The following is a 20,599-nucleotide window of genomic DNA, read 5'->3' on the forward strand; positions in this document are numbered from 1 at the left end:
TCCTTTGTTTTTCTAAGGACCTTAAAGAGGAGGATAGTAGTCAAATTGTCATGCTGGTTTAGTATTTTCATAGTAATATTTATGCAGCTGTACGCTGGGGGGGACTGCACGATATAAGGAAAATATCGAATTGCGATTATTTTGACTGACTTTGCGATTGCGATAGGATTCACCATATTAAAGGGAATGATCATGGATGTATCATTACTCTCATTGACTTATATTAAATCTTAAAAAATGTAAATGATTATAGTGTGATTTTTGCAAGGAGTGTGATTTTTGTACCAAACAAAGATTTTTTTTCCTTTAGTCTGTAGGATAGGATTTGTAGTCCGGGACATCTCTGCAGCGCCACAAAACTTCATTCAGGTTTCACATATATTTTGCCTTTTAACAAATATTGCATCCCTCTGCAATTTGGATATTGCACTAGTCCATACTGCGATTTCAATAAAATTGTGATTAATTGTGCAGTCCTAATGTGCGTGCAAATCCACATCCAACTCCCTTTTTTCTTGATCCCTTTACAAAGGTGCCATTGCATCAGAAGAGACCATGTTAATCATGAAGAGCTTGTCTTTTGCAGGCCCGGCCTCAATCCTTACTCCCTTACCCCCCCCCCCTTCCCCACACACACACTCTGTGGCTCTCTTTTCTCCCCCCTCCATCTTTTCAATATCAATGCTAAAGAGGTGCAAATTTATCATAGTGGCAGCCACTGTACAGAAAATGGAGATAAAACACAGTGGGTTCGATTTCAGGATAATTACTGAGCTTCATCTCTCTCCTGCACCTTTCTTGCGTTTTACCCTTTGTTAAACGTCTGTGGTCCTTGCCAGTGCAGTAGTTTGGATATTACCAAAAACATGTAGAAAAGTTAAAGTTAGAGAAAACGTGGATATTTTTCTCTTTGAAAAAAACTCCCTGAAGGCCATACGTTTTGTTTGATGTAATTATTGCTGTGTTATCCTCCAGGTTATTGACCAGGCGTTGGCCTCACAGCTGTGACACACAACATGAGAAAACCATTGATCACTTGTTGAAAGCTTTTTATGCAATTTCCCCGCCACTGATTTCCCTTCAGACTATTTTATTTATTATAGACAGTGGTGGTAGAAGTACTCAGATCGTTTACTTAAGTAAAAGTAGCCATACTACAGTGTAAAAATACCCCTTTCACAAGTAAAAGTCCTTTATTCAAAATTATACTTCAGTAAAAGACCAAAAGTCTAATAACATTACTCATTATGCAGAATTACCCATTTTAGAATAATATATATTATAGTTTTTGATTATAATTATTGATGCATTAATGTGTACATCACTTTAATGTTGCAGTTGATAAAGGTGGAGCTCATTTTAATTACTGTATATACTGCTGGGAAGTTTAACACATAATTATAATGTTATGATTATACTTTGTATTGCCGAAATGAAGTGGAGTAGAAGTATAAAGTACCATAACATGGAAATACTCAGGTAGAGTACCTCAAAATTGTACTTCAGTACATTACATGAGTAAATGTACTTAGTTACATTTGGCCATTGACTATTGTTTCCAATATCTTCTTTCTATCTCCTTCCTGGTGCAGCTCTCCTTTGCTGTCTGTAATAAGCTGCAGAGATGGTTACTATGACACTGCTGGGGTCACTGCCAATAGGAAAGCCGCTCCGCCATCAGGTGGCCTGTAGCTATTTTGAACAGGAGCTGTATGTGAAGTGAAGCAAGCAGCTAATTTAGAGACACAACCCAATGAGGGAAGGAAGGAGAGTGTCAGAAATGAAAATGTGGAGGAAATGTGTTGTTGCTCGCTCAGTCTATCAACACGTTCTCAGAGGGTTTCAGGGGAGAAAGGGCGCTGAGAGGTTATTGATCAGGCACAATTTTGTCTCTCCCCTTGTTCCCATTCACCTCTTTTCATATACAATATTGACTTTTGTGTCTGTGCTCATCAATCCGTCAATCCTTCTCCGTCTCTTCTTTCCCTCACTGTCTTTTTTCCCCTCTGGTTGTATGTGACGTAAATCAACTGGATGAGTGACTCACAGACGCCAGCATTTATCCACGCACACACATTTACACCACATATACACAAAGAGTAATCCCTCCCCGTCTCTCTCTCTCTCTCAACATTTTGCTGCAAAACCGACTAAGTGGGCAGATTGGTCCGAGGTTGTTTTAGACGTCATTTCAGTTTTTATTTTTTTCTTCCAAAACATCCCCCGTGGGTTCCCCCATCAAGGTGTGTCACTCAGTCGGGGCTCCATGTTGGGATGCACTTGTATGGTTCAGAAGATGACTCACAGCTGCTAAGTGGGGGCAGCCGTTATTGTCCTCATTAGATGCTGAATGCCACTCACAGGATCATTCCTCCTACCTGAGTGGGATGCGGACACACCGCCGCGAGCGTTTGAGTTTGAGTAAATGAAACAGGAAGTGGTAATGGTTTATGAATGCCTGAGGACCCGAGGAGTACCGGTAGCTTGCCATCACCTTGGCAACAGGAATTGTCTACATGTATTGTGCTGTTGCCAAGTCACGGAGCGCTTCAATACGACAGGTGGCTGAGCTTGAATCAACATTTGTGTTTGTCGTTTCATTTGAAATCATACAGAGACTCATGGATGGTAATCGAAGGTGTAGAGGAGCATTCATCACACATAAATGAATGTGAAAACACGCTGACACACCAAGCAGATGATTCACTCTTCAACATATGGCCAGTTTTTCTCTCTGGATATATTTAGACCTTCAGGGTAACTCGGTTTGAAATGCATTCTCTTAAGGAATGCCACCAAGGACTTTGCCATTGATTTCTATTCATCATCTTTTTTATTTTATTTTTTTAAAGGACATCATTTGGGCATTTTTCTTTTATGCAATAGCTGGCTGCTGAAATAGAGACAGGAAAAAAGGGGCGGGAGCAAAATGACCTGCAGCAAAGGCCCTGCCAAAATCAAAGCAGGGTTGTTGCCATTGTATGGTATATATCTTAACCACCAGGGCACCAAGACATCTCACATTTCTTTTCATCTTTAAAGAAAGAAACATTAGCATACAAACAAACAGAAATGACAGCAAGTTGGCAGCAAGAAGCCAAGAGTTCCAAGCAGGGCTGGGTATCAAATTTCTACTTAAAAGAGTACTGCACTGATTTAGTATTGCATCCAATGCATGCTATGATTCTTAGGCATGTTTACATATCCTTTCGTCAGATTTGTCTTGATCTAAATCAGGAAGTTTTTCTAATTTAAGATTGTATTCTCGGATTTTTACCACTGATCAGTTTGGCATATTTTGCAAAATGAAAAAGAAAAGAATTAAAACATGTTTATATTCATTTATATACCATGCTTATGTATCCAAGACTGTATTGTTTTGGTAGCAGCACCGATACCCGGCTGTCATGTTGGCACAGATACCGAAAAATTTCAAACAATACGCAACCCTAGTCCAGTGATATTTGTTGACGTCACTGAGTGCACTCTTTGTGTTGTCTGATTTCACATGTGCATCATCTTTACATATGGTGTATGTCATCTTTGCGCATTTTCACCTCTATTTTAAAAGCCCACACCTAGTGACTCACTTCTCCTGCCTGGCACATTCCGCTGTCCACATTCTTGTCAGCACCTCCTACAAAGCGCCAGGCAGCCTGTCAGCTGGAGAGAAAAAAACCCAGCAAAGAACAGAATAAGTGGGATTGTTATATAAGTTGAACACTCAAACACTTCAGAAGTTCAGGCTGCCTCCCTCACTGCACTGCTCAGCTCTGCTGAATAGTACAGTAGGCCAGTGCCGCGGGCTCACAGGAGGCTCGGGTTTTTATTGTGGTATGGGTGTATGGATGAGGGTCAGCAGGAGAGAGTCAAGTTACCGTGCATGAGTGGTGAATGTGTTGGAAACTGTAGCCACTTCATGAGAAATGTATATCCCTCCTAATATTATAAACAGTCCTCAGGCCATTTTCCTCTCCTCTCTACCTCTCTTTCCGTCCCTACTTGACACACCCACACAGTGAATCCGTTGTACCTGTGCAAAAAGACTTAACACCTCGGCCTCACTGGAGTTGCAGTGGAAATGTCGGCCTGTTATGCATCCTCTCCACCTCAAATTACACAGAGTCAGCTTCCATGCAAAATGAAGGCCAAGCCCCCTTTTGTGTCTATGTTGGTTACGCTTCTCAAAGCAATCTTGACCTTTTGACTGCAAATAAATTGCAAAGGGAGAGCAAGACAACTGGAGTTAAGACAAGACAGAAAAGGACAGGAGAACATCGGGAAAACCTAAAGATGAACAAAATCGGTTTTGACAGCAGACATTCAAACATATACCCAGACACCATTGAGTTTTCTTGCAATTTTACATGGTCTACTCCTGTTTTTACCTTCTTCCAAGGGTTCATTCACGCACATGTTGTACTTTTCCCCCTCCTCACCTACATGTAAACTCGTCATGCATTTCAGGGCTCAGCAGACTCCTACACCAGCCGGCCGTCGGACTCAGACGTGTCCCTGGAGGAGGACCCTGAGGCCCTGAGGAAGGAGGCCGACAGACAGGCCCTAGCAACACTCGAGAAAGCTAAGGTCAGAGATCAATAATCTTGTTTCGACACTGTTAAACCTCTTCATCACTGTCAAGGGAACACTGAGTGACACTGAGTGTTAGGGGGTCTTATTGAGCAGCCATCTGTATGCTAATATGTGTCTTTCCCATCACTGCTCCAGACCAAACCGGTAGCGTTTGCTGTGCGGACAAATGTCGGTTACAACCCCGGGCCCAGTGATGATGTTCCTGTGCAGGGCATGGCCATATCCTTCGAAGCCAAAGACTTCTTGCACATTAAAGAGGTACACACTTCCAAAACACTCCTTTGAGCTCCTGGCCATACCAAAATAAATTTAAACCAACACTTAAAAACATTTCCGCTTTGGTCCCCCTACAGGTTGGATGCAGAATTGTCCATTACCCTTACATTACCATTCTTATTTTCTTTTTTAAAGATTTTTTTGGGGCTTTCCGCCTTTATTTGATAGGACAGCTAGGTGAGAAGGGAGAGAGAGGGGGAAGACATAAAGGAAATCATCACGAGTCGGATTCAAATCCTGGACCTTTGCGTCGAGGCATAAACCTCTCAGTATACGTGCGCCTGCTCTACCCACTGCTCCAACCCGGCCACCATTACCGTTGTTCTTATGTCTCATTCGAACTACAGCTCTGCTACCCAATCTGGCAACCCGCAGCAAAATAATGTACCTTAAAATAATGTTTACATTACTACTGTGGTCTGAACTGTACCCAGGCCACGAGTGGGTGTTAGCACTAACAAGAGCTGCAGTGCAAGAAGAATTGAGTGACCCAAATTTGGTAGAATGAGGGGATAAAAGTAAATTAATAAAAAGAGGACTCTAATTTTCTCAGTATATTGTATTTTGGTCCCTTAGAGTACATCATTTTACTTAGCATGTAAATAGTGTTAGGAGCTATTGTCTGAAACATTAATGACATAAAATGCAATTTCCTCCGCACTCATCAAGAACTGGAAATGATTGAGCAGGAAAATGCTGGTGTATCATCGGTTACTAATGCCTGTCTGTATGCAGAAATACAACAATGACTGGTGGATTGGGCGTCTGGTGAAGGAGGGCTGTGAGGTGGGCTTCATCCCAAGCCCGGTCAAACTGGAGAACACCCGTCTACTGCAGGAGCAAAGGATGAGACAAAACCGACTCAGCTCCAGGTAACCATGAAAACCCCTCAGCAGTTACAGTATTAGCATTACAAACGCGACCCAGCTTTATAAAACAGGTCAGACCTGAGTCACAATTCACCCACCGGGCAATGTGAAACCTCCTAAAATAGACAAAAGCACTGTTATGAATCACTGTATTTCTCTACAGTACATCTACAGTATATATATATATATATATATATATATATATATATATATATTTATATACTATATATATATATATATATTTATATATATTTATATACAATATATATATATATATATTTATATACAGTATATACTGTATACATATTGGTCTCTGTAGTCTCTGGTCAAGTTTTTTCCAGGAATGTGAATCTGTTTATTTTGATAATTTAACTTGTTTTATTATAAGAAATCAATACTACTGTAATCAGGGTGATGGGATTTCAATATACAATTTGAAGCACAAGCACTCTTACAATTCTGCATATAATCAACTGCTTATTGATGTTTTTCCTCAATAATTTTATTACCAGAAGGTCACAACAGCACCTTGTTCACTGTAAACTACTATGATGATCAGTGTGCTCTTGCAGGAGGAAACCTAACAATTGCTTGATTATGGCTTAAAATATAAGTAAATCAGTTTAAACAACAGCTGGTATTTTTTTTTAGGTATAAAGTAGTAAAAACATACAGATGATGAGCCCTATGTACTCAGTGTTGAGTTCACCTACCGTATCATCTATCTTTCACCATGCAATAGTTCGTGCCTGTTTTCTCCATTACAGTAAATCGGGAGGAAGCTCTAGTTTGGACGTTGCCACGGGAACCCGCAGGCCTACACCACCTGGCACAGGTGAGGTCAAGGGGGTCTCCCTATCAACTGGCAAAATAGTGACTTTGTGCCTGTTTGTGTGGGCGTGTTTGTGAAACCCCGACGAGAGAGAGAGAGAGAGAGAGAGAGAGAGAGAGAGGAGACGGCATCTGATATTTAGATGAAGATTTTAATTGGCTTGTTAGTCAGGCACAATGATGAATCACGGCACGTCTCAGTGGGTTGCTATGTGAAGTGAGAGAGGTCTTAGGAGGTCTGTCATTAGCACACAGAACGGGACTGAAATAAAGCTGAGAATGGACTGCACTCATTAAACTTGATAAGTATGTCTGCCTTGTGTGTGTGCATCGCCAGGACAACGCAAAGACTGCAGGACAGATGAAAGTGCAAAAATGGGAAAAATACTCTAACTGAAAGGGCTTTTGTTAATCAAATAGATCCACTGAGCTGAACTCACTACCTGTATACTAGAAATCACATTTGTCTAATTCACCTAGTACATCCTAAGTGTATCTGACTTAAAGCAAGAGTTTGACATTTTGGGAAACACGCTTGTTTGCCTCCTGGTGAGAGATGATCGATGCCATTCTCATACCTGTAGCCTAGCACGGACAGGGGGAAACACCTGGCTCTCTTCAAAGGTCACAGAATCCACTCATCCACCTAAAGCTCACTAATTAAAACGCTACATCTCGTTTGTTTAATCTGTACAAAAACCATAGCGTATACACTTGTACAGATTAAGTCGAAGCAATATAACGTGTTAATTAGTGAGCTTCAGGGGTGCTAGTAGGCGGATTATGTTACCGTTTGACAGAGCCAGGTTAATTGTTTCCCCCTGTTTCCAGTCTTTGTGCTAAGCTAAGCTAACCGGCTGTAGCCTCAAGTTTAACGGCCAGGTAGTCAATCAATCTTCTCAACTCTAGGAAGCAAAACAGCGTATTTCCTGAAAATCCAATTTTTTTCCTTTAAAACAAGAAACCTACCAAGATACCTACCAGCCTTGTCTGACCCCCTTCCCCGTCCATGACAGCCACACCTCCATCAATAATCTCAACACACTGAATTCCCCCCAGCTTTCCTCTCAGCTTGATTTCCTCTTTCCTATCTACTACCTTGCTCCAGTTTCCTCTGCAGCCCCTCCTTTACACATCTACACTTCAAGTTGAGTTGCTTTCTCGTCACACTGAACCCGCTCTCTGTTCATGGTATTATACCCTACATCTGTGCCTTGTTTCATAATAATCTGGTGTTTTCTTTTTTTAAACTCTTGTCAATGTTGTTTCCAGTTTAAATCATACTATGTCATCCTTATTTGATCTCAGTCTATGCAATCTCTTGTAATTTCCTTCATGCTTCCTTCTGGGTACATCTCACATTCTTAATTCTGTTTACTCTTCCCCCTTTTGCTTTTCCTCTTCTATTATGTTCTCTTCTCTCATCCTCTTTTTCTTGACCTTGTCTTGCTCTCTCCTCTTTCACTTCCTTCTTTTCTTCCTTGTCTGTTCTTCTCTTGTCCCTCTCTCTGCACCGCCCCCCACCCCCATCAGCTCACGTGGACATGTCCACTGTGGCCTTTGACGTTGACCCCCTGGAACTGGATGCTGAGGAGCCCCCTGAGTCCCAGGGTGACCCTCGCTCCTCCAAGGGCATGTCAGGCAGCGTAACATCCCCTCAGGCCAACGCCCACCGACTGCCCTTCTTTAAGAAGGTAACATTAGGGGCCCTCGCTTACCTCGCCAGCCTCCCTCATCCTGCACTTGTCCTCCAAGATGTGGTCAGGCCTAATCTCTCCTTTCCCTCTCACTAACTACTCACAACTGAACTGTCCCTGCCGCTACTGTAGCTCCTGAATCTAACGGTGTGTCCCCTCAGGTTCTGTTCACGACAGTTACTCTGAGCTATGTTTGGATGTTTGTTTCTTTGCTTGTTAGCTGTTTGCAAGAGGCCTTGAACGAACTGAAATGGCTGAACACGAGCCTGAATCTATTATAACCACAGTGGAGGCAGTCAGTGTAAACTCTGTTTTTATCAATTAACAGCTCCTCTCCCCACTAATCCCAACCTGTCAATAACTAAATGTGCTCTTGTGTTTTGTGCTTTTTTTTTGTCTCTTCTGGCTTTTGTGTGGAATGATACTGTAGGTGGTCCAGCTAAACAGAAACAGAAGGCGGTGAGTGTGGTTTGTTCTCAAGACTAACCTCTAACATATCAATTCTTACTCCTCATCCTCTGTTGTCTCACATGTGTTGTGGCTGTAAGAAATCAGTCTGAAGAATAGTTTCTACCACAATTTCATGCTTCCAAGGACACATTGAAGAAAAAAAAAGAAAAAAACATATTTACCGGATAATTTGTAAATCACAGTGACACCTCTGTCATTTCTCCGGAGGTTGTATCGCCGCTGTCAGTGTGCAGATGCAGGTTCAGATCCATCCCAGACCCTGTTAGTCAGCGTGTTACAGTAATACATCCTGACATGCTTTCATTTGCATTTGTGACGGATAATTTGAGTGACAGTGGCCCACAATCAGCTGTTTTTATGCTTTTCAGCCCAATTTGCATGGTAAGGTTCCAATAGTTATCACAGCTTTATGTCAATATTAAGATATTAAGTTGACTTACTTTCATAATTACATGCCAACTACACTCATGTTCATGTCATTGAGACAAATGTTTTTCGATATTTACCTGGAACAAAGTCCTAACAACAACTTTTTTTTTTTTTTTTTTTTTCAAACTTTGTTTATTTGGTTTTTAACAAGAATTCATAGCCATACATTTACAATGCGATACTATAACAAACCATGCAATTCCCTTGATTTATAAAACAAAACAAAAAACACAACAAAACGACCTCCAATCCCTCCATGTAATAAGGAAAAGTCCTAAGAAAAAGGACACACATACACAAAAAAAAAAAAAAGTTTTGAAATAAATAAAAATTAAGATGCATTCTCTACACCTAAAAAAAAAAAAAAAAAAAAAGTGCAGTTTGTGCCCAGGAAAGCAATATGGAACCATAGAAAAGGAAGATCCGAAAAAGGACACAGGATGAGCAGACAAATACTACACAAGGACTAGACTACAGAATGGAAATTAACTTGACCAACCAATCGTATAATGGCTGCCAGATTTCTGCAAATTTGTCAGAGGAACCCCGTAGACATCCTAATTTTTTCAAGTTTAAGAAAATAAACAATATCCCTCAACCAAAGTATGAAGAAGGAGGTTGTGGTGATTTCCATTTAAGAAGAATTATCCTCCTTGCAATAAGGTCATAAAGGACAAGGAATTTTCTGGGAGACAAAGGAGATGGCCCCGAAAACACCCCAAACAAGACACTCTGGGGTTCGGATCAATTTTTCTGCCAACCACGTGTGATATAACGACAAATACCTCTGTCCAAAAACTCTTCACTGGGGCACAGCCAAAACATGTGTATAAGGTTTGCAGGAGACTGTTGGCACATCACAGACTGGGGAAACCGTGCTATAAAATTTAGACGACGAGCCTTGGTATAATAAACGCGGTGAACAAGCTTGCATGGAATAAGACAGTGTCTACACATATAGAAAGACTTATGCCCCCTATTAAGATACGTGACCAAAGCTCGTCAGGGATAGCCTCTCCTAATCCTCCTCCCAAGGGCCTTGATTGAGCCTAAAGACTCAGCGCGATCGAAGCTAGCGTTATAAAGAATCGAAATAGATCCTTCAGCCTAGGAATGGGCAAAAGCAAGGAGTCAAGGTCGAGTCCTCAGGCAGTCTAGGAAAAGTGGGAAAATTACTATGAACAAAGCTACGCACCTGTAAAAATCTGAAAAAATCTCGAGATGGAAGAGTAAATTTGGCAGAGAGTTGTTGAAAGGTAGCAAAGACACCATCAATAAATAAATCCCTAAAGGTCCGAATGCCAAGGTTTGACCAAATCACAAAAGTTTTGTCTGTGAGAGAGGGAGAAAAAACATGATTGTTTGCGATAGGAGCATATGGAGAGAGGAGTTGTAGACCAAAATAACGCCAAAATTGAGCCCAAATCTTAAGAGAGGTTTTAACTATGCTATTCTTTGTGTAAGCAACAGTCGAAGATTTAATTGGTGAATACAATAGAGCTGTGAGAGACACAGGTTTTGCTGAATTCGTCTCCATTACAAGCCACTCAGGAGAGGATGGGCCACACCGAAGCCAGGCTGTCAAAACCCCAATATTGGAAGCCCAATAGTAGTACCTGAAGTTTAACAACAACTTTTTTTAAATCTAATTGTGGACATTTAACTCTATATTTCTTTCACGTAAACAGGAAAAATGTGACCCACAAAATCTCAGCATTAGTATTTTGTAATACTATGACTGTAAAGATCGTAATATTGAATTTTTGTACAGCATTATCTAGATACTGATATATCAACAATATTTAACCAAAATCACATTTAAAGTAAAACTAATGTTCAACCCATTGAGTCACATGTTTTTTTTTTGTTAATGTTTACCTGGAAGAAAATCCTATAATGTTAAAAAATAAGTCAGTTTTAAGTATCTTACCGATCTGCCATCTGCTGTAAACATGGCTACTGTAGTATTTTAGAAGAATCTGATTATGCACTGTAACAAATAAACGATTGTCCAGATCTGTATTATGTACAGCATCCTCCCTGTTACTCACCACACTAAATTGTACTCATGTAATTCAAATCCAATGAACACCCTTTTTATGATCAGTGCTCCAGCTCTGCCCCTTAAGAGATAAGAGCTATTTGGAAAAATTTGAAAGTGTGTATTTTTAGCTGCTGTGAATACAAATGAGGTGAAATGAGTTTCCGTTGCTCTGCTTTATGTAATGTAATGTAGTGGAGCAGGGCACTCCAGCACTAACTCCTGCTTTAAGAGCTGCACAGCATACATGGAGGAGGGGGCGTGCTTGGAATACAGATCTGAAAAAAATACATCCAATTTCAATGTTCACAAAGTATACAGGACGTGTGATGGTTTCTAAAGAGGACAAATGCTTTTAACATCCTTATAGATGAATCATTACTTTTATGATTCATAAAGTACAAATAATCCTCAAGCTCATGCATTGCAATGTGGATCGTGTTTGTGTGTGGGTGTACTATATACGTTTTCATTGTAAGTGTAAATGGCTTAAGCCACAGACTGCAGTGTGTACAGGGCTCTATATATTCAGTTTTTATTTCTTTAAAAAACACTGTGTTCATTGAAATCGTTGAATATGGCTGGAAATAGAATAAAGAAAGTATATCATGGAAACATGGAAGCAAAACACTGTTTACCATGTTTATTAGAGTAAATGGCTTATGTAAAGGCTTGACAGAGATTTGTACATTAAAAACTTTGTATTTATTGTAAATTTCCAGCATAAATGGATACAGTTAGAATTAATGAATGTCTTAAAATAAACAAATTGAAGCACAAATGTAATAAAAAAAAGTGCTGATGCATAACAAAAAGAGAAAAGTGTGAAGTACGACGCCTATGCCAGCAGCTTAGTCACAAGAGCTATCCTGACACTCTACCATCTGGTTTAATTATGGGCACTTTAATTATGTGAGACTGCACACTAAGAAATCGAAGCAAGTGTTTCCAGTGATAAATGTATCCCTGCCTCCGAACATTCATAGGCAGTCAATAAAACGAATGGACTCCAGCGTCTGAAACTTACCATCCTTCAATTTGGAAGTGGAAGACAGGGCTTTTGTGTTGAGTTAATGTTGATTTATGCAGGACTTTACTTCTGTGTGAGCTTTGTGGAACTGTTTTGATTGAACGTTCAGAAGCAACATGACAACCTTACTTACCCCTATGTTTGTGCTGTTTTTTCCTGGCTCAGATGGAGCATGTCCCCCCCTATGACGTGGTTCCCTCCATGAGACCCATCATCCTAGTCGGGCCGTCACTCAAAGGATATGAAGTAAGGAGGAACAAATTTGCAACATGCTTGTTTTACATCTAATTCCACTTCCATAGTTTGTCGTCTTAACGCTTGATGTTTCGTCTGTAGGTGACAGACATGATGCAAAAAGCGCTCTTTGACTTTCTAAAACACAAGTTTGAGGGCAGGTAAGAGTGAGATCATATGCTCTGCATAGCCATCATGTACTGTGGTCTCTGCTTTAACTGGTTTCTGTTTACTAACCCTGGTAACGACTGGTGTACTGGATATTGGCTTCAGGATATCCATCACACGGGTGACAGCGGACATCTCCCTGGCCAAACGTTCGGTCCTCAACAACCCTAGCAAACACACCATCATCGAGCGCTCCAGTACTCGCTCCAGCTTGGGTAAGACAACGAACAGCCCCTTCAGATATGCACCACCCACAACCAAAGAAAATTGCTGTTAACTCTACAGTTATAAGACAATAATGAGACTCTTATTTTGTTATTTGGCAGATGGTACAGTGTTAAAACATTATTGCTGTGGAGAGCAAGCTAATGGAAAACATTTCATCACGTCATGTTGCTAAACCTCTATTTAAATATGTTTTGCTGTGTGTGTTTCATATCTTTATTACTTTAAATGTGTTTCTTTCTTTCTTTCTAGATAGATAGATAGATAGATAGATAGATAGATAGATAGATAGGCATTGTAGTTTTTAGTACATGTTACTCAAACAGTAGGAAAAAGTGCTTTTTTTGGGTACTATTTTTTAACTGCAGCTGAATACTGGAGATGTGTTGCTCTAGTTAGTATTCACAACAGCAGGACGTTGTATTTTGGATTGACTCAAAAGAAACTACAGTGGCTGTCACTGTAGCTCACAGAATAAGATATATCAGCCTTTGGCTACAATAACTATTCCTTTTAGTAGAATAATTCATTGTTGGTTTCTGGGAGTTTTATGGATTCGTTGACAATAAGGAAAATATGGAATATTATCATATATATTTTTTATGTACTTTTAGCTTCTGCTTGGTTTGCATCTCAAAATCAAACATGCAATTCCACATAGTACACACATAAACATTTGTACACATTAAACAACCTGTAACGTTAAGCTGTAAAATAGCGTTTTTGTGATGTACAGGTGTTAATGGACCAGTGTGTAGGATTTTGGGGGATCTATTGGCAGAAATGGAATAAAATATTCATAATTATGTTTTCATTAGTGCATAATCACCTGAAACTAAGAATCGTGTATTCCTTAGCTTAGAATGAGCCCTTTATATCTACATAAGGAGCAGGTCCTCTTCCACGGGCTCCACCATGTTTCTATGGTAGCCCACAATAGACATCACTGGCCCAATAGAGGGCTTGGCACGTTTTTACATTACCTGAAGGTGGGGTTGGGTCTAACTTAAAAAAATAGGATACCAGTACAGTTAAAGTGATACAGATATCAAAAGAGTACTCTATTTGATATATTTTTCCCCCCAATATTTAGATCCCATCATGTGAATGGAAGCATTCAGTTGCGTGAAATGCCATCATCACTTCTTCCTTTTCAAATAATGTTTACACAAATACATTTTAAATGTTCAAATGCACTTGACTTCACCAAACCACAGACTGTATGGGTTGTGGCTGTTGCGGAAGTGGACCAATGCACACATTGCATCGAATCTGGTGTGATTGGCTGAGAGCAAAACCTTACATAGTAAAATAGTGTTTTTTTCCAGATCTGGGTTCAAAAAGGATAGAATGCAGGTATCCTTTAACTGGAGAAGTTTCAATAGTACTCAATACCAGGTTATGTCAATCATTAGCTTAAAGTGCTCATAAATTTATAAATTTACTTAACATCTTTGACTTAACATCTACCAGACAAACTCACTCTGTAGCCAAAACAGAAAGCTCAACTAATTGGGTGAAAAGAGGAGCTGCAGCAATGTGCATTACAACAAATATATGGTGTTTTCTGAAAATTAAACCACTTAAACCAATTCTAATATTACCTCTAAATACAATTACGAAACTGAAAATGAGCATAATATGAGCACTTTACGCCACCAACTCCTACACACTGCTCCTTTTAAGACAATGAAAGAAATATAAAAAGCAATATTATATTATTGTAATATATATTTCACGTATTTGTATATTTTATATGCAATTTGGACTCTGTCAACCAAACTCTTTGTGGCAACATATGATTCAGCTTTACAAATGGGAAGAATCTGAGGGCTGCCTGGATTTTTGGATACAGAATTGCAAATTATATTTTTTTACAGTCTGTAGTTCTATGTTGGACACCATGTAGGTACTGTTGTACAACATCCAAAGAAAGTGTTGAGTTTTTTCCCCTTTTATACCTGCTCTGACTGTCTGATCTGGCCTCCTCTCTTTCTTCATCCTGTCTTTTTTGGCCTTCATCCACCAATCCTTTCTTCTCTCCCACCTCCCATCTTCTTCTTCCACTTTATATTGATTCAGATGTACTGGGTATGTATGCTCTCCTTGCACCAAAATAATGAAGCCTCTCTCCTTTTTCACCCTCCCCTTTTCTTCTCACTATATTCACTATCTGCTCATACATCATTTGTCTGCCCGTCTGCTTGCCTGTAAGTTTCTCTGTTCCTCATATTTCTGTGTGACAGCCTGTAGTCTTGAACTAAAAGCAAATAATTACAAAGCGGGAAGAGATCTGTGGGAGGGCAGCAGGGCAGCTGGTGTCTGCTCTAAACTGTGAGCGGGAATGAGCAAAGATGGAAGCCGATACTTTCCATCATGATCTCACCCTTTAGTGACCTACGTATAATGCTGTCCATATACTGTATGTGTGCAATCAATCCCAAGGATAGTTTCCACAGAAGCTAGACCTCGCTTCATGCACTCTGTCCAGTCATCGCAGGGGAGCAAGTTTCTCTATGCAATCAAATCCAAATTTGCAAAAGTCCAAGTCTTTTTTGAGGTTAAATGGAAACCTTGCCAGCGATTTCTTTCTATGAGTTCAAGTTTTCTTATCACTCTGCGGAGGTCCAGTTGTTTGCCTCCAGCTTTAATTCTCTATCCTTCAGCCCTCTGGAGGCTGCTGAAATGTGTGCAGGCCCCGTTTCTTTGCAGATTGCCTTGCCCCTGTTATCTCTCTGTGCCGCTGGGTTGGCAGCGTGCACGCCTCGCTGGCGCTGAGGTTTGACCAAATAGGCGAAGAACATTCTGGTTTATGGTTTTAATCTCTCTTTACACGTCAACAGGCTGATACGAAAGTGGGGAGGGAACTCTGCTCGATATGCTAAGTAACCAGCTCTTATTGGCTGAAATTGAGGAACAATGAAAACAAAACACCCAAGCAGTCCATAGACTTGAGTTGTTTACCTAATAGAATAATTACTGCTGTGCCCATTAGTGCTAACAACTAATGTTCCACCTAATTTCTTTTATTTACATGGTGAGAATTTGTGCTCTTATTTTTAGTGATTACAAGTGCTGCAGGCATCTCATTCTTCTCCTTCTTCCTTTGAAATAAAAAAGATCAGAAGCACATAAGGACACTGTACATGTTGGGAGGTGGCAACAGAATGAGGATGCTGCATTGTTCCATTTAGCTTTGCATAAATGGAACTTTAACTGTGATCCAATCTAATTCATACGCTTGGGACTGTTTTTTCTAAAATCTTAATTGTGCATGATTAAGTACAGACACGTCACTTATGTACTTATGGCTGATGTACAGCGCTGCATCTCCTCAACGAGAGAGATAGTTTACACAATCGCTTTGCTGTCTCGCTGTATTTACGTGTCTTATCTGTCTTCAGCGGAGGTGCAGAGTGAGATTGAACGTATCTTTGAGCTGGCCCGCACCCTCCAGCTGGTCGCTCTGGATGCAGACACCATCAACCACCCCACTCAGCTGGCTAAGACCTCCTTGGCTCCCATCATTGTCTACATCAAAATAGCCTCACCTAAGGTATGGCAATAGAGTTGTAATCCATAGGATTTTCATTAAATCAAAACCCATCTTTAATACTATTTATGGTTGACAATTTTCTTTTTAGCGATATCATTTCAATGCTTATATTCTACAAAGCTGTTCCCTGGATTTAAACTGCCGACTTACTGTTACCTACAGCATTGTTTGAGTTGACAAAGTGCTGTTGTTTCCCTGCAGGTCCTACAGAGGCTTATCAAATCTCGGGGGAAGTCCCAAGCTAAACACCTAAATGTGCAGATGGTGGCTGCAGACAAATTGGCCCAGTGCCCACCTGTGAGTTCTGCTTTGTGACTTGTGTAATAAAAGAACTTACACTTCATAAAACGTCTGAAAAAAAAATCAATTAAGTTTGGTTCTTTAAATCCAAAAAATACTCATTTGATTTATGTGCAGGAATTGTTTGACATCATCTTGGACGAGAACCAGCTAGAGGACGCCTGCGAACACCTGGCAGACTACCTGGAGGCCTACTGGAAAGCAACACACCCCCCGAGCAGCAACCCTCCAAACCCTCTGCTCAACCGCACCATGGCCACGGCAGCGCTGGCTTCCTCCCCTGAGCCCATCTCTAACCTGCAGGTACAGGTGCTCACCTCCCTGCGCAGAAATATGGATCTGTGGCCTGACATGGACGGTGCTGTAACCCATGATGGCAAAGAGGAAGAACATGCTCTCTGAAGTCCATCGGAGATTGGGGCAGGGGAGGAACTCCGGCAACTCAATCTCAACCTCAACCCAGCAGCCTGCTCTCTTTACCCTGAAGGAAAACTGGATTAAAACCCTGTTGATGTTGTTTATAGAAACAGAAACACACCTGACACATAAATGAGACAAACACACAACAGCTAGCTTTTACAACACCCACATGTTAGCAGGTCAGTGTTTACTTCCCTGCTCACTGTGAGAGCAGCTCAATTTAAACCACACTGGACTTAAGCAGTAACCCGTAAGGCGCCTCTGCTGTTGGGGCCCCCTCCATTTCGCTGTAATCCAGAGTAAAATTATATCTGCTGCCCCCCACCCTTCCCTCTTTAGCTCTGTGGCCTCCTTTCTCTTGCACTTTTTCTTCTCTCGGAGTCTGAATCCAGTTAGCAGTCCACCGTGTTGCCATGGTACCGCCCCTGAAAACAGCAAGTCATGTCCACCTCTTCAAACAGAAATGCTTAGTTTGGTGGAGGCTGTTGCTAATACTCTGTTCAGTTTCACCTTTTATAATCAATTTAACAGCAGAGTACAAATCCGCTTTTTTCCTTAGTTACTACTGGATGCAAATCAATTATGATGAGTTGCACATAGTTAAAAATATTCAAATCACTTAAGCAACAGTATTTTACCACATGGCTGGAAACAAGTTTTATATCTCCTACCATTTTTTTATTGAAGCTGTCATTATAGAGGCGGCAATGAATCCAGTTGCACTTCAAATCTCTTTATTTATTTGAAATGGTTTCAGTATAAACATGTGCTGCACAGTTTAATTAATTACATAATCTTTCATTGGTCGTATTGAGATTTCTGCTTTTCTCTGCCATGAGGTCAATCCGCCAAAAGGTGGCACTGTTGTTTGATATTCAGTCTGCTTGCTGAATAATGCTTGCGTGTGTTTGTAGGAAGGTATCATGTTTTTAAAATGATCAATTAGTAGAACTAATCTGTTTGACTAATTGAGTAATTACTGTATTTGTCTTGTGTTGAGTGTAGGTGTGTGTGTGTGTGTGTGTGTGTGTGTGTGTGTGTGTGTGTGTGTGTGTGTGTGTGTGTGTGTACAAAATTTGGAATGTGTGTTATAAATAGATTAGCTGACGGACTGTGGTTCTGTGTTGGATGCCCTGCCTGATGCTAACCCCGCTAACTAACCACTGACAGTTTGGTTTTGCTCTGCTGTTTGTGTCTCTGCATGGTTGCTGTGTGGCATGGCTGTGGCTGGCTGCAGGGGCCGTACCTGGTGCACGGTGAGCAGAAGCGGGAAGGGCCTCTGACAGAGTGCGGCGGGAGCGGCACCCTGCACGACTATCAGACCGACCTGGGAGGAAAACCTCAGCCGCAGCAGCTGCAGCAGCAGGCATACCTGCGCTCTTCTCGTGGCCAGCTACGGGGAGGGAGCGGCCGGGGGCTGTCACGGCAAGACACCTTCGACTCTGAGACCCAGGGCAGCCGGGACTCCGCCTACACCGAGGCCGGCGACTCCTGCATGGACATTGAGACTGACCCCTATGAAGAGCCTGAGCCGTACCGAGGGGGTGGGGGTAGCCGCCTCCACCTGGCACAGCATCACGGCAGACAGGCATCCTGGGAAGACGAAGGCGCCGAGCCAGACCAGGAAAACCTGAACCACCCTCCGATGCCGAGCCAGACGCAGCCGCATGGACGTGCCAAGCTGAGGGAGCGTTACTGCCAGGACCCTGTGGACACCGGGGCCAACATGAGCCGCAACAAGAACCAGGACGACTGGGGGAGGGACGTCTACATCCGCTGAACACGCATCATACCACAGAGGCAAGAAAGCTACTGGACAGACTGAGGGATGGGGGGGGGGGGTTCAGTATTTGGGTTCAGAAGGAACTGAAGTGTGGGTTTGGGGCCATGCCAGTCAGGCTACCTACGGAATCTGTTTACATCCCAGTACAATGTAAAGAAAAACATCAACTGCCAGATGCCATTCTCATCCACTTCTTGCAATTCAATTTATTTATGTTTAGAAAAAATTATATAGGTCTGTTTTTTGTTTCCTTTGTTAATACTGCATGAATATCATGGATTTCTATACTGACGGCACGAGGACAGTAATTGTTACAATTGTAAGGTTGTGAAGGCTAGTAGAGCTGTAGTCTGTCCTGTCTGTCCTCTGCAGTCTTAAACAGGGTCTATTGTCACCGTCCCCATGTACAGTGTCAGGGTTTCCCTTTACCTTAATCTCACTCAGTGCTTTTGGGTATCAGGATTTCTCCCACGCTGAGATCCAGAAGTCTCTCACCTCCACGTTCTTATCACCAAGACCTTAAAAAAAAAAAGCTGGTGGAGAAGTTGCCATATTATAACACAACAATTTATCGATGTTGCTACACTCATGTCAGCTTGATAACAACAAAGAGTACACTCCAAAGATGTTTAGTTCTTCCCTGACCTGGTTCAGCCACTGTACCCAACTGTACGCGTCTGACCCGGTCCTCCCGTTTCTGTTTTCCTCTGGGTGCTGAGGGCGCCTCCAGTAGTCATTTGGTCTCTGGTTTTTCTAATGCGGTGCAGATTCAAAGCAGCACTGCAGTTGTAGTTGTGTGAATGATGTGTCCTGCCTTAGTCACTCGCATCCTAAAAACACCCTATTTCAAGAAAACTCCAATCACAAGTGCCGGAATGTCTCGCCAAGCCATGTCCACCACTGCCACGGTGGGATGTCTTAACTCTTGTTACACTCGTTCATAACGCCATCATACCATATCTGTGTCTCTTCGTGTATAGTGGCTACTCTGCACCGTAGCCCATGCTGTCGCTCCAGCACGTCGCTCATGCAGTTTTGTTTCTTTGCACCAGCTTCGTCGTCTGTTTTTTCAGGGCTAATGGTTATATAAAAAAAGTACTTGTGTGTGTGGTAAATCAATCCCAACTTCCACCCAAACAGCTAGCTTTTCTGATATTAAACACCACTCTCTTCTTACTCTTGATTTCTGACTGAATTAATGTTGTTTTTTCCTGTGGACATTTGCAACTTTTTTTATTTTAAGTCTTCAGTTCTTGTGAGGTAATGAGAGGAGTATCAAGTGATGGGGGGGGTGATAGGATCAGCTTTGGTCTTTACTCAGTTATCTATAATGGAGAATCCATGAATGTCTTTGGTGGGCTGCTTAGGCCCACCCGTCTTTAGTTGAATAAATAAATATATTAAATAATGATCAGTAAATAATGTTATTGTTGCGTTATCGCAATTGTTAAAAATATGAAATAACATGTATCATTGGTGCCTGATTGTAGCTACATTTTGCTTTTTCTGCCTTTCATTTTTAATCTGTGGATAAATTCGTATTTTAATTAAAAATTGAATCAGAAAACGCCATTGTGTCACTTAATTCATACGGTGAGATGTGGAGACAGATTTCAAAGATGCAAAACCTGTGTTTGTGTGTGTGTGCGTGTGTGTGTGTGTGTGTGTGTGTGTGT

General features: G+C 41.3%; 1 protein-coding gene across 9 annotated transcripts in view; it reads left to right on the top strand.

The window, feature by feature from the left end:
• cacnb1 (calcium channel, voltage-dependent, beta 1 subunit) overlaps positions 1 to 20,599 on the top strand; it is a 45,687-nt gene that overhangs the window by 15,657 nt on the left and 9,431 nt on the right. For 2 of the 9 annotated variants that reach the window (XM_032537188.1, XM_032537194.1), the window contains 13 exons: positions 4,468 to 4,587; positions 4,729 to 4,851; positions 5,605 to 5,741; positions 6,506 to 6,573; positions 8,103 to 8,263; positions 12,403 to 12,483; positions 12,574 to 12,632; positions 12,745 to 12,854; positions 14,947 to 14,955; positions 16,269 to 16,420; positions 16,622 to 16,717; positions 16,838 to 17,023; positions 18,375 to 20,490. In XM_032537188.1, the coding sequence (XP_032393079.1) occupies positions 4,468 to 4,587; positions 4,729 to 4,851; positions 5,605 to 5,741; positions 6,506 to 6,573; positions 8,103 to 8,263; positions 12,403 to 12,483; positions 12,574 to 12,632; positions 12,745 to 12,854; positions 14,947 to 14,955; positions 16,269 to 16,420; positions 16,622 to 16,717; positions 16,838 to 17,023; positions 18,375 to 18,920 (1,848 nt within the window). In that variant the 3' untranslated portion in view covers positions 18,921 to 20,490. Of the gene's footprint in view, positions 1 to 4,467; positions 4,588 to 4,728; positions 4,852 to 5,604; positions 5,742 to 6,505; positions 6,574 to 8,102; positions 8,264 to 8,696; positions 8,726 to 12,402; positions 12,484 to 12,573; positions 12,633 to 12,744; positions 12,855 to 14,946; positions 14,956 to 16,268; positions 16,421 to 16,621; positions 16,718 to 16,837; positions 17,024 to 18,374; positions 20,491 to 20,599 lie in introns of those variants that run through there. The other 7 variants (XR_004335250.1, XM_032537190.1, XM_032537193.1 and 4 more) reach the window with 7 other exon arrangements.

This window comes from Etheostoma spectabile, chromosome 15 (assembly GCF_008692095.1).
Source record: "Etheostoma spectabile isolate EspeVRDwgs_2016 chromosome 15, UIUC_Espe_1.0, whole genome shotgun sequence".
NCBI lineage: Eukaryota > Metazoa > Chordata > Actinopteri > Perciformes > Percidae > Etheostoma > Etheostoma spectabile.